The sequence below is a fragment of the Quercus robur genome, chromosome 4 (assembly GCF_932294415.1).
Source record: "Quercus robur chromosome 4, dhQueRobu3.1, whole genome shotgun sequence".
Lineage (NCBI taxonomy): Eukaryota > Viridiplantae > Streptophyta > Magnoliopsida > Fagales > Fagaceae > Quercus > Quercus robur.
In genome coordinates this window covers 38,469,473-38,483,055 of record NC_065537.1, presented here as the reverse complement: position 1 = coordinate 38,483,055, position 13,583 = coordinate 38,469,473, and the positions used below count along the sequence as shown (strand labels likewise).

General features: G+C 32.5%; 1 protein-coding gene across 1 annotated transcript; it reads right to left on the bottom strand.

Annotated features, from left to right (window-relative positions):
• Positions 1-5,928: 5,928 nt before the first annotated feature.
• LOC126721497 (protein REVEILLE 5) lies at positions 5,929-12,086 on the bottom strand. The gene is made up of 9 exons (XM_050424544.1): positions 11,726-12,086; positions 11,387-11,444; positions 10,587-10,710; positions 10,309-10,488; positions 10,065-10,196; positions 8,893-9,002; positions 8,647-8,706; positions 6,395-6,512; positions 5,929-6,305 (listed from the first exon to the last, which is right to left on the bottom strand). Exons 1-8 carry the CDS (start codon positions 11,989-11,991, stop codon positions 6,405-6,407), a joined length of 1,038 nt encoding a protein of 345 aa, XP_050280501.1. The 5' UTR covers positions 11,992-12,086; the 3' UTR covers positions 5,929-6,305; positions 6,395-6,404.
• Between the last annotated feature and the right edge of the window lie 1,497 nt (positions 12,087-13,583).

The following is a 13,583-nucleotide window of genomic DNA, read 5'->3' as shown; positions in this document are numbered from 1 at the left end:
TTCTGGCAGTAATATTTTGTGGAAGACCTCGTCGCCCAAATCTAACACCAAAACAAAATGATTATAATTGTTATCATTAGCCTGTAAGATTTTAAGAAAACTTTATATGGCTCACATTTAAATGATAAATGAAAACTCATGTTTTAAGGATTTTATTTGTGAAAGACGTTATGGTGAATAAGAATTTCTAAATAACTCTCAATTGGTATAAACCCTTAGGTTAATAAACATATTGAAGTTACAAGTTTTAAACTCCTTGATGGAAGAAGGTTATGGAACAAATCTTAATTCAAAAGGGTTTCTACTCTAGCCTCTATATATATGGCTTGTCTCTATCAAAAGGATATATGTGAAGTAAAGACCATAAACTAGAAGACACATTTTATAGATACACTATCATATAGTGAGTCTTCTTTTTCTTTAAACACTTAAACAACTATAGTTGGAGGTATATTTATATTTGTTTTGTTTCCACTGCACTCTAAAGTTTATCTTACATTTAGTATCAGAGCCTCCTTCATGCTATGTTATTTAGTTATTTTTCATTCATAGGTTTTTCTATGATTTGGCTAAATTTTTGATGCACATATGAATTTAAGGATATAAAGTATTTGCGTTGCATATTCTTTTGTGTTGGGACCTTTTGGCTAAATTAACTATGCCATCAAAATCTAGTCTTTTAACCAATGTTAGCAAACTCAGTTTTAAGAGGCATGAAATAATGTTAAGTTTTATGCCATGTATCTCATGCATGGGTCATAGAATATAGTGTTGAAGCTTATCATTGAAATAGCATATACCATCATTTGGGCTAGATGGCTTTAATATGTGATAGTTTTCAGATATAGGCGACTATCTATGGAAAATTATTCCTTTTGCATTTGGTATTGGCCTAATGTTTCTATGAAGATCATAATTGGTTTTTCAAATTTAAGCTTCTCATGAAAGTGGACATCTGTCATGATAACTTCTTGCCTATAGATTATTATGTTTTTTTTTGATAGAAATGAAACATGGTTTGGGCTAGCAGAACTTATCCTTTTTGACTTGCATATAGTGTGCAATGATTTTATAAAGTGTGTGACTATATATGAAAATCTGATCATTACATCATTAAAATATATGATATTTTTAGTGTATTTATAGTTTCTTACACTTATCTTGTCTTTAAATATCATATTATGGTCTATTTTAATTAACATGATCAATATTAAGATTGGTTGATCTTTATGATGCCATATGAAGTAGTGAATATCAAAATGACATGGGAGTAGCCATAGCATCCTAAACCATGATGATAATCATATCAATAAATTTTTAAGAGACTTCATTAGGAATAACGACATCTAAGTGGCAATTAATTTATGAAGATAATGACTTGGCCCCATAGGGAGGTTATTATTTTTATGATTTAATTGGAATAAAATGGTGAATGTAGCATTGAGATGAGATTTTTCCTAGGTCCATAGGTTTGGAAAGTTTGATTCTTAGTGTTTATATTTACTAGTTTTATGAATAAAGTTTTATAGTAAATTCATGCATGATGCACCTTTGCCCATAGGAAGGTCAAATTTACTACTAAATTGACATTGGTTAATTTAGAATTAAAGTTTAAGTTTCATAGCATTAAAGATTATTTTCTTTGGGTTTGTAGATCTATGTTTTGGTACTCGTGGATGAATCACCCATCTCATTGAATAAAATATGTTAAAATGAGAAATTAAGTACGAGGGTGGGAGTGATCTAATGGCTCAAGAGTAAAAACTTGAGAGTTTATTCCTTTAAGGTAAAGGTTTTGTGAAAGCTATTTATATTAGTTTACAAGATCCATTAAGGTTTGACTTCCAATAAAAGTTTTATATTGCAAAAGTTAGGCATATAAAGGTTAACCAGCTTTGTTGTGCCATTTGGTTTTACTGGGCACATTATTAATTGGTGTATACACCTTAAGATCAATGGGAGTAAATGTATTGTTTTTACGCCTAAATATGAATGACACACTACTTGGAAGTAGTGATTTGATTTTGTCATGTAAGATATCCTATATGCTATGAAGCTATAAGATAGGCATTACGGATAAGTCTTAAGGTTGTCGATTTTATGATGAGTTTAAAGATTTTTTCAAAGATAACTGGCTATAATTTTCTTCTCTAAGGACAATGAATGTAAAAGCCAAAATAAACATTTCGACATAAAGTAACTCAGTCTAATAGAGAATTTTAAGAAATTGAAAGTGTCCATTGAGGTAAAATTATTGAGCTAATGTATATTAATTTCATAACTAAAGGCTTGCCGGCAAAGTAATATAAAAGTCTTTTGGACATATGCAACTCGTTAGCTCATTTGGTGTTTAATTTCTCTCTAATTATTATATGTTTTAAACACATATTTTGTTAGTTGTGGAGAAGAAAATATATGAATTTTATTTTGTGCACATAAGGATGATGTATCTGTGGAGATATATAAGGATGATATATCTGTGGGGATGTATAAAAGAGGACCCAAATGGCTAATAGGTAGTCCATTCATAAAGAATTAATGGCTCATAAAGTACTCGCATAAGGATTACCATACATTATAATACATGGAAGGAAGTACTCATTATAATTGAGGGTATTACCACCATCATTCATGTATTGGATTCTTTATTTAAGTGGGAACATTTCATAACTAGTTGACATCAGTAATATCATGACCATGTTAAAGTTAATAGCATTTATCAAGTAATTTAAATGTCAAGTGGGCCAAGCGGGAGAATGTAAGATTTTAAGAAAACTTTATGTGGCCCACATTTAAATGATAAATGAAAATTCATGTCTTAAGGATTTTATTTGTGAAAGACGTTATGGTGAATAACAATTTCTAAGTAACTCTCAATTGGTATAACTCCTTTGGTTAATAAATACGTTGAAGTTACAAGTTTTAAACTCTTTGATGGAAGGAGGTTATGGAACAAATCTTAATTTAAAAGAGTCCCTAGTCTAGCTTATATATAGCATGTCTCCATTAAAAGAATATATGTGAAGTAAAAGCCATAGACTAGAAGACACATTTTATAGATACACTATCATATATTGAGTCTTATTTTTCTCTAAAAACTTAAACAACTATAGCTAGAGGTATGTTTATGTTTGGTTTGTTTCCGCTGCACTCTAAATTTTCTCTTACACAGCCTTCCTAACAGCAATCCAATGTATAGCCCCATTGGGCCCATTGACAAATGCTCTAGATGTGGAACCATAGGCAACACATCTGGGAACCGAACGAGGCCTAACCAGTCTCCATTCAAAAGAGGAGAATGAATAAATATCGACCTTGGGTCGATAACTTTGAAAGCCATACATTTCCACTAAGGTGGCAACCCTGATAACTTTATAGTCATTATTTTTGGGCCAAGGATTGCTTCGAATCCACAGTATTTATTGAAGGTGACATTGGGATGAGGAAGTTGGAAAAACTTTCTAACACAAGGATTGCCTCAAAAGAAGAAGATATTCACATGGTATCAATTGAGGAAAAGGTGGAAGAGCTACTTCAAAAACGCTGATGGCAATGGCTGAATGGCATTAACATCGTGAAAGGTTGTGGATTGTGGAGTGTGTAAGAGGAGAGAATATGGATAGTTTATCTTATATTAAACTTAATAAATTATGAGTTTGGTCTCTAACTTTTAGGTTGTGTGTCAATTTAGTCATTGCATTTCAAACCTATCAATTTAGTCCCCTAACCATATTATGTCAAAATAGTAATGATGCATATTGGACAGGGACTAAAAGAAGAAAGAAAGGTGTTCCTAAATTTTTATTTTTTATTTTTTATTATTATTATTATTTTTTTAAGTTAGGGACTAAACCTTGTAGTGCCACATGTCCTTACTTCATTTTCTGATTTGAAAATTTCTTTTCTTTCCCTTTTCCTTCTCCTTCTCGGATTCAGATCTTCTAGAGTTTTTAAGATACTCTACCAAGAAGATTTCTTTAAATCCTTACCTCTCAATTAAAATTAATGGTTTAAGATGCTGCCACATCATCAATCCATTAACTTACTCTTTTATAAACACAAAAAAGGGGATAAGCCTAGGAATGCCGTGATCCTTAACGTCAGAAACAAAGGGATCTAACTTTTTTTTTTTGGATGGAACAAATCTCAAACATGAAAAATTCATCAACCCGCAAATTACTCCCGCCATTTTTCCCATTTGAATCCAAAAAAAAAAAAAAAAAACACTCCAGGTATCAGCTATCTTACTCTCTCTCTAGTCTTTGTTCTCTGTCTATTGTCTACTAGTTTCTTCCTTTTTTTTTTTTTTTTTTTTTTTAATTTATTTCCAGCCTTTGCTTGATATTAGATTTTTGTTATTTTGCAATTTCACTACTGCGTCAGTGTTCAATAATTGTTCAAGAAAGGTTTTTTTAGGGCTACCCTTTGCTTGCAAGGTGTTTGATAATTGTTCAAGATAAGAAACAGATGAGACAAAAAAGATAATTGCACTAGTTTGTTACATTTATTATAATCTTAGACAAAGAGCAAGGCCACTATAACCAGAGAGAAGAAAAGAATGATTCTTATATCATGACCAATTACATGGATGACCTGTAGTTTTTTAGTTTATGGTATGTGTTCTACTTATGCAGTAATAATGGTTTTTCTTGTAAAATTGATAAGGCGCTTGTAGTGGGTTATATGATATTCATAGTTGGACCATTGCACAGCCAGGGCGGTCAATGGCATTCTTTACAAGTTTTGGCAATTAGGACCCCTTTATTATTGTTATTTTTTAAAATTCTTAGTCTTTACTTTTGTGTTTGCCCCACTATGTTTATAATTAAAACCAATGTCTAATTACTAATTCTTATTACCCTTTATTTTCACTCAAATGATATTGATGCAACACAAAAATGTTGACTATAACACATATGAAATGTTAGGGGCCAAACCCCTAATTTATTTACCTTGTAGGGTATTACTAATATAGTCTATTAACTAAGTTTTAGGAAGTGGGTTACAGTTAGCTTAATTGGTAAAATTTCTGATGGTTGAATAAGAGATCTGGAGTTCAATTATTGTCTATACCAAAAACTGATTGGTGTTTTAATCTGATGATAAATAGCCATTATCAAAAGTGGATGTTATATGTTAAAACTATCTAAAAAAAAAAAAAAAAAAAAACCTAAGTTTTAGGAAACTTTATCAATTAAAATTCTATTATTGAGAGGATAAGGGTAAGTTGTTTCAATAACCACTAAGAAAGTCTCAAAGTTTAATTTTATAGTCCCTTTGCCTCATTACACGGTTTCCAACAAGGTTGTCAGCCTCTTCTTTTCCTTAATAGCACATACCATTAAAGTCATAGCACATATCATAACTCAACTGGTTCATATTTCTCAGAATTTTCAAGAAAGACATCCAATTATTATCTTAAAAAAAAAATTATTAAATTATAATTACTACCTTTTTAAATTAGGGAATCAACATTTATGGTTACGGATAAGGCTTAGCTCCAATGCTATGGAGCACTGGAGCCAAAACAATACAAACACGTGGCTAAAATTGGAAACATGTCCATGTTGTATCAACTTTAGTGCACTGGAGCTAAGCCGTGTCCTACAGTTACTACTATTCACGGTTAGTACCTAATGCTTTCATTGTCCAATGCCCCCACTCCCATGTTTCAAACCAATAATCCCTTTCCAAAGATGATTTATCTGCGTTGGCATTGCTCAAGTCCAAAAAGACATCGATGATACATCCGAACTGTTTTAAGTAATATCGCACTTCAAGGGCAATCTGTTCTGAATGGAATTACCTATAATCAGAAGAAATTGCCAGTTGAGGAGTTAATAACATCTAACAAACCAAGCTGTTTTTTTTGCCAAATATTCTGTGTTACCTGCTCTAAAATAAGTCTTTTGAAGTGCAAGAGAAGAGTTCACACAAAAGCACCAGATATATTCATATCATCCAGTTCGATACAGAACATAACCCCTAGGAGGCTAGGACTAATTCAGTATGCAAAACCTTCAAAAGATATAACTTACAACTATACACAGTCATAACAGAATGACATAAAACACTCAGCACTCTATACAAGATAGCCCCTGAAATAAGCTTAAAGTGACTGAAATCTGGTTTATCCTACAACTCTGGATGTATGGTACATGCTCGACACTTGGACAGCAAGACAACATTGATCCACTGACAAGCTGTGCTATTAACTGATGGTCCTCTGAAGACTTTACATACATATATACATGCAAGTATCACTCCGCTGCAAGCAACAGGATATTAAACATGTCTTGTGCACCCTGCATTTACTGTTTATAGTCAGCAAGTGGCTGGGATAAATTGGGAGGGGAGAAATAATTAAGCCTGAATGTTTGAGAAGTCATTTTACCTTTCACTTCCTAAGCAGATAGAATGGCATTTTGTGTGTGATCAGTGTGGAAATTGGTGTGAGATCTTCCAGATTTAGCCTTCTCAGTGTCAGCATCATATGATGAAAGTACCCTTCTCTGTTTCAAGTTCAAAAAAAGTTCACAAATGAGTATATTGCCTGAAGTCATTAATAATTACAAAATGCAAATAGTTCGATGCTTCTTGTTGCAAGAGAATGGGAAACTGCATACAGAGGTTGGCTTCGAGGTTTGACAAGATCAGTAGTTTTGTCTAGATAATGACATCCAAATGTCAGATAAATATAGCATACACAGAAAGATTATTCCCCCAAAATGCAGCCTCAAACCCTCCCTCCAAATGAAATCCCAACCCAAAGCCAAATCCCAGGAGATACAATTGAAGACATCATTTTAGAGGCGCTATCTTTCTTATGAAAAAGGAAAGTCTGATTTTATGAATAATTAATCTAGTAATAATCTTCAAGTACTACAAGGGTTATAATTTCACAAGATCAATTACAATCCCAATCAATGCAATCTAAGTAAGAACACCTTCTTTAGTCAGACGCAAAGCATGATCTTAATAGTTGGTGCAAAAACAAAAAGTATAAACTTATTCTCAAAAGGCAAGGTGAAGAAATCGAGTGATGCCACATTATCATCTAATTGACACACTAATTATGCATTCTCCTCCACCCCCCCCTCCCCCCCCCTTCTCTTCTTTTTTCTCAATTGATGCAGTGTCCTTGTGGAATGGATTAAACTAATAATTCTTATGAAAAGTGTTTTGAGGAAAAAAAGAATGAACAAAAATTGTGTGCAACCAGTGTATTAGATAGATGATGATGTTGCATCACTTGTTTGTTTGACCAAAATATATCGATTTAATCTAAAACATAAGGAACTTTCATGTAATTTTTTATAAGTCGAGGATGTAAAGTGTAACTAAGCCTAACAACAGAGAGGAAATTCTAATTTACCCAAAAAATGAAAAAAAAAGAAAACACCTTAGATCTTTTAAACTATAATGGTTCCACTGTTAATCTTAAGCGTATATAGGTAGTAATGTTTCTTTTAGAAACATTCCATTGATTAACAAATACAATTCAGGTTTATGTAAAAGCACCATGTAGACCACATGAGATTAACTCATTGATCTGAAAACAAAGTCAAGAAAAAAAAAGGTGTTTGTATGGCAAGAAAAAAGTATCAGATGTCTTGATACCAAACTCAAAGTTTTTTTTTTTTGATAAGTAAATAGTTATGTAAAAAGAGATGGGGATGCGGGGTATCGAACCCCAATACCAAACTCAAAGTTCAGTTTACCAGCTAGCCAACACTACAAAAATCCATGACATTTGAAGTTGGAAGCCTTAAACTCAATAGCAGAACTTTCAAATTATAAAAGAAAAGGGTGATACAATCAATAGTGTCAATGATGATGCCACAAACAAGTAAAAAAGTTTGGGAACAAAAATCCTGTACTATTCATATTAATATATTTATGAGGTATGAAAATTTTAAATAGATATGAAAGTTATAAACATTAAAAGCCTAGAAGCCAATATGACTTCACCTCCTTTGATTTCATATTCCCTACAGACAAACCTTGTGTATGTTATTCAATTGACGATGTATTTAGAAGTTGAATTGTCTTATGTTCATTTGTTAATGAAATTGTATGTTCAACTGTTTTGATAGTGTTAACAAATAAAAATCTAAAGGTTGAACCACTTTGGTAAATTTTGTTATTAGGGATTTTTTGCATATTCCAATTATGAAGATATTTTATTTATTTATTTCACTAGATTCATAATATTTGTTCCTTCATTGTTAGTCACATTAATGCCTCCAATATTGAGTTTTGTTATTGTGTTTTACAGGGAATTGCCAAACTTTTGGAAGGTTTCTCCTTAAAATTCATCCTCAATCATGAGGATTATCTGTAAATGTTTTTTTGAAAAACATTTTTGGCCTTCTAGAATTTTGAACAAAAAATTTATCTTGTCTAAAAGAAATCTCAACTTTTCAAAATTACTATCTTGGTATATCATGGATTTTTTACAGGACATTCTTTATAAAGAGAATGTGAACACCCTGTTGTCTAATTCCAGTATTCAAAGCTAAATCTTTATAGTTAAAATAAGCAAAAATTGTTTAGGGTTGAGAGATGCGTCATGGAAAGACATGGTACAAATGAAGAGAACACCACAAAGAGAAAGAAATTCTGGGCATAGAAGTGACAACTTACATGATCCTCAAACTCGGGACTAGTCAAATTGACAGAGAGATTTCTCATCAACAGCAATACCTGGGATAATGCCCATATATTCCTTAAGCAAATCAGTAGCTTCAACAGAGATTATAGCAAGGTAGACAAATCTAAAGCATAAAATCTCTACAGAATAAGAAGGCGAACCATAATTCTTTTGCAGCTAAACATGATAACATGCCAATATGGTTCTATAAAGGTATTAAACTTTTAAATAGGACATACAGTTTCCAAATTTATTTGGTCCATCTGCTTCAGTCTTTGTAAGTGACCAGTGGAATTAGGATCGAAGACACTGCCAATGAAGCCGTAAACTTGAGCAAAATCTGGCATTACTGCAGCAAAAAACAGAGAAAATTTATCAGCAAAAGCAGGTCAAGAAAATAATAAACAGATGATAAACAAAGCTACTAGAAAAAAGTATTGCATAGACAAAATTTTGGATGCATGAACACCAGAAAACAGAGGTATTTCTCGCATAGTATCATTTAGACCTGTGGTTGACCCAAGCTTTATGGTACAAAAGGATAGAAAGTCAAGAAATAACATGTTCTACGACTTCTGAAGCTAATATGCAATTTGGGAAGATTGACTAGACAAGACAGGCTAAATTTTGTAGCCCATGCATTTATGAGTGCTAAATGGTAGAGGCACTTCTTGCATGTGTTCTAAAGTGATCCAATATGGTTCAAAGGGCAGTCAAGAAATGGCATGTGCTTCAAAGTGTGTAGCTAATATGGATTTTGGGAAGAGTGACCAGAAAATAATGTCTGAACTTCATAGCCCATGCATACATGAGTTAAGAAATGGTTACATGCAATGACATTTTAGGTAACAAACATTTAAGCCAAGTAAAAAATGATATGGTCCATTCAACCCTATTAAAGCTGCTAAAACGATTTCTTCACACTTCTTCATTGAAAATCCTTAATGGGCTGACAGCCATGAGCGATGAAACAATGAGACGACATTGCTTCAAGAAGATTACAAGAAAATGATAAAAGCAGCGTACAACCTTGGATTGGGCAGTGAGAAAAGACTACAATCCAAGGTAAAGCAAACTGGTGAAAAAAGATTATAATTGAGACAAGGTGATGTCATGTATCACTTAGAAATTTCTCAAGAAAAAGAAGAAGTGCATTAACTAATCAAGTTTACATCATCAATTTTTGTTTTGGGGATAATCTTGTTCCTATTCAACTGTATTGCACTCATAGAGATGCCACTATAACAGTGCTATTGCACCATTAGCAATTTTCAAATGTTAAGTAAAGTAGAAAACTGAGAGAATGCCAATCAATATATTCTCATACTAATGTAGTAGGAGACCTGGCACTCATTTTCTGATTATACCTGTGCAACAATTGTAAATTAGAATAAGGCACAGGAATACTAACCTCGCGCTGCTGTGTTGCCATGATCCCCTCGATTGATCTTTTCCCCTGTTGGCCACGTCTTTGGCATGCTTTCATTACTACTGCTATAGCAACAATTCTGTGCAATGGTTGGTCCAGCCAATCCTGCATCATCTAAAAACCCAGGCATATATGAAGTTAGCAGAATGGAGATAATAATTATTTTAGAAGAAAGAAAACAAATCCGAGTTCCAACTGGCAAGACAGAGTAGGAACAGCTCAAAACCTTTAGTTGCTTGTGAGACAGTAACCGGTGGCATTGAATTAAAACTCCAGGAAGACACAGCTGAGCTGTTCATTGGATTCCCAAGAACTGATGATGAATCTGGCCTGTAAACATATGATGCAGGCTCAAGCATAACAGATGAAGATTGGTATTGCCCAGTAGCTTGGGATACAACTGGAGCTGCAAGAATAAACAGATGAGCAAAGGAGTATTTCAAACTCTACTACTAGAAATTCCAACGAAAGGAAAAAAAAAAAAAGGGTCTTGAACATGCTAACCATTTTTAGGGGCTTTCTGAGGATACGGATGAGCTGCTTTTCTCTTTGGTCGAGGGGGTGGTACATGTTCACTCGCCCCACTTTTCTGAACCTTCAGAAAGTACTTCTGTGCATGGCTACGTATCTGACAAATGAATATGTATAATAAGCAAAAGAATACAAGCAAGCCTCAGATTTTGCACTCAAATATCTTCAGAAATGTGTAGTTCACAAGCTGTTAGAATGAGTATATATATATATATATATAGCACATGACAACATATGCAAGACCAACCATGCCATGCCATGCCAACAATTACTAGGAGGAAAAAACTTAGATATAGTTCCTTAGATACAGAACCTTAGATTCCCCAATTGAATTCAACCACATGGTTGAATTTATTGTCCTAATATTGTTTGCATTGTAAGTCAATGCTGAATTTAATTAGAGAATGTAAAAAAGAGCACCTAAAGAACCGTAACTAACTTTACCATAACTTCGTAATTCATTTAACGACGATGGAGAAGAAATTACAAGTATCTCATAAATGCCGATAATCACAACTATTTAATTTCTCCAACAAATTGGCTTAGTTAATGACTTTCATCCTCATATTATAATTCCAGATGTATTAACTTCACTGATGATAATAATAATAATAATAAAAGTTAACTACACACAAACAGTGTTACTCCCAAAAGTTTTGTTCATGAGCGATTTTAGTTGTTGAAGTTTAAAAACTAAAAACTAACACGGTCTATCACTCCATCATAAAAAGAAATAAAAGATTAAAATGCAAATGGGCTAAAAGTGAAATTACCTGGATAACAGTTTTAGAGCCTACAAATGCTTCAATTTTCTTCCAGTCACGATCAAATCTGAAATGAGTCAACCACCAATAAGAACCAAAAAAAGGGTACGGAAACGACTCGAATATTGTCAAACTATAATAATTAATTATATAAATAATAGTTTTCAATTCTGAATTTATGTGTTCAATTAATTATGATCTAGAATCTTCCATTAAAGACCCAAAAAAACAAAAAACAAACTTATTTTATTAATTAAGAGGCATAGCTAATTGAATAAAAATAGAAGTAAAAAGTGAAAAAAAAAAAAGTAGTAACACTGACACACACACACACACACACACACTTACAATTGGAGAGCTTCGAGAAACTTATCGTGCTCTTGCTCCGTCCAGCTTTCTCTAGACTTGGTAATCGTATACGGTTTTCGGATCTTCTTACTCGGATCATCCAACAACGACGCCGTATTATTATTATTATTATTATAATTATTAGTACTAGTTGTAGTTGTAGAAGTAGAAGTAGAAGTTGGCGGTGGCAGAGAATTAAAACCCATATTCATTGGATCGAAGAAGTGAAACCCCTGAGCTGCTGGGTTTGGGTTTACAGACAACATATAAGCTCTTTTTTTTAAAAAAAAAAAAAAAAAACAAAACAAAACGATGTGTGTTTTTGCTGTGTGTTTCAGTTTTTTCTGGTTTGAAATGATGAAATTGAAAACAAACCGACCTGATGGTGGAGCCTTTTATAGAGAAAGAGGAGAGAGAATGGGTGGTATGGTTTTGGACGGAACTGTCTGTCCCTAGCAGCTTCGTAATGGCCGTACACGTGGCTGATTTAGGTTGACGATTAAGATATATGGTAACTGTGAGTAAGGCAAGTGGCATCCTTTTTTTTTTTTTTTTTGCTGAATAAGGCAAGTGGCATCCTTGTATACCTATCTATGGCTTCAGTTCATTTTTAAATTATGAAAAATAAATATTGGCTTATTCAAGGATGCCACTTGCCTGAAGCCATAAATATTGGCTTCAGTATGTGTATGTTACGAGTATGTTATATTTGTTTTTTTTTTTTTAAATCGTAACAAAAATATGTAAATACTTACCATATAATTTTTTTAGATAAATACAATTATTTTTGTATCATAACTTTTTAACTCCTATCAAGTATGACTTAATCTTTAGAACATACAAATAAAATTTAAATTTTTTGAGAACAATGTCATAGAAATTACAAATTTTATTATATAGGTCATATAAGTTGATGTCATGATGTGTCACTAATTATAAAAATAACTCAAACACTCATTATTATTTTGATAAAACGACACCAATCATATTTATGTCCACAACAGACTTAGCACAAGAACAATGACAAAGAATTGGGGTATGTGTTTTGTCATGTTTATTTTTTAAATATATTAAACATGACCTTTAGACTTATTTAGTGTGGGTTTGGATTCACGTTTGAGTTTTACGTTTGCGTTTTTCTCCTCTTTTTTTTTTTTTTTTTTTGTTGCTGCACATGTTTTAGAGGGGACAAAATTCACTGTTCACGTACTGTTTAACACTGTTCACGCACTGTTCGTGGGACCCACAGTCACTTTATTCGAAATAAAAATAAAAATGGATTCCACGGTACTATTTACACATTTAAAAATTATTTTGTTACAGTATTTTCAGTTTTCAGTTTCAGCAAAAATAAGTTGTATCCAAACGAATCCTTAGTGTATGTTTGGATAGCACGTTTAAGTGCTGCGTTTGTGTTTTTTTTTTTTTTTTTTTTTTCAGCCGCAACTGTTGACCGGTCTTTTGTGAATAGTGCATAAATGCACTGTTCACGGGTTCCACAAACTCCACTTTTTATCAACTTTTTCATTAAAAATGAGTCCCATGGTACTATTTACATATTTAAAAATTATTTTGCTACAGTGTTTTCAGTTTTCAGTTTTAGCAAAATAAGTTCTATCCAAACAGACCCTTAGTGTTTGACATGTATTTGTTTTATTGAGATTTTTAAATATTTTATATTCCTAATCTGACGCAACAACCAACAAGTTTCAATAAAAAAGTTTTTTTTTTTTTTAACAATCCGAATGTAATGAGCCAATTTTTACATTATTCGTATTTAACACTTGTTATATGTTTAAACTTAAAGTAATGCGTTTAGTTATGTAACTTTGCAAACTGTTACATAACTATCAATGGC

Bases quoted from the DNA above. Each gene is read 5' to 3' on its own strand.
- LOC126721497 (XM_050424544.1), bottom strand. From the start codon at position 11,991: ATGTTGTCTGTAAACCCAAACCCAGCAGCTCAGGGGTTTCACTTCTTC. The intron at 10,711-11,386 runs GTAATTTCACTT...TTCATTTGTCAG, and splicing joins GCTCTAAAACTGTTATCCAG to ATACGTAGCCATGCACAGAA. The intron at 9,003-10,064 runs GTTAGTATTCCT...TTTTTGCTGCAG, and splicing joins TGGCAACACAGCAGCGCGAG to TAATGCCAGATTTTGCTCAA.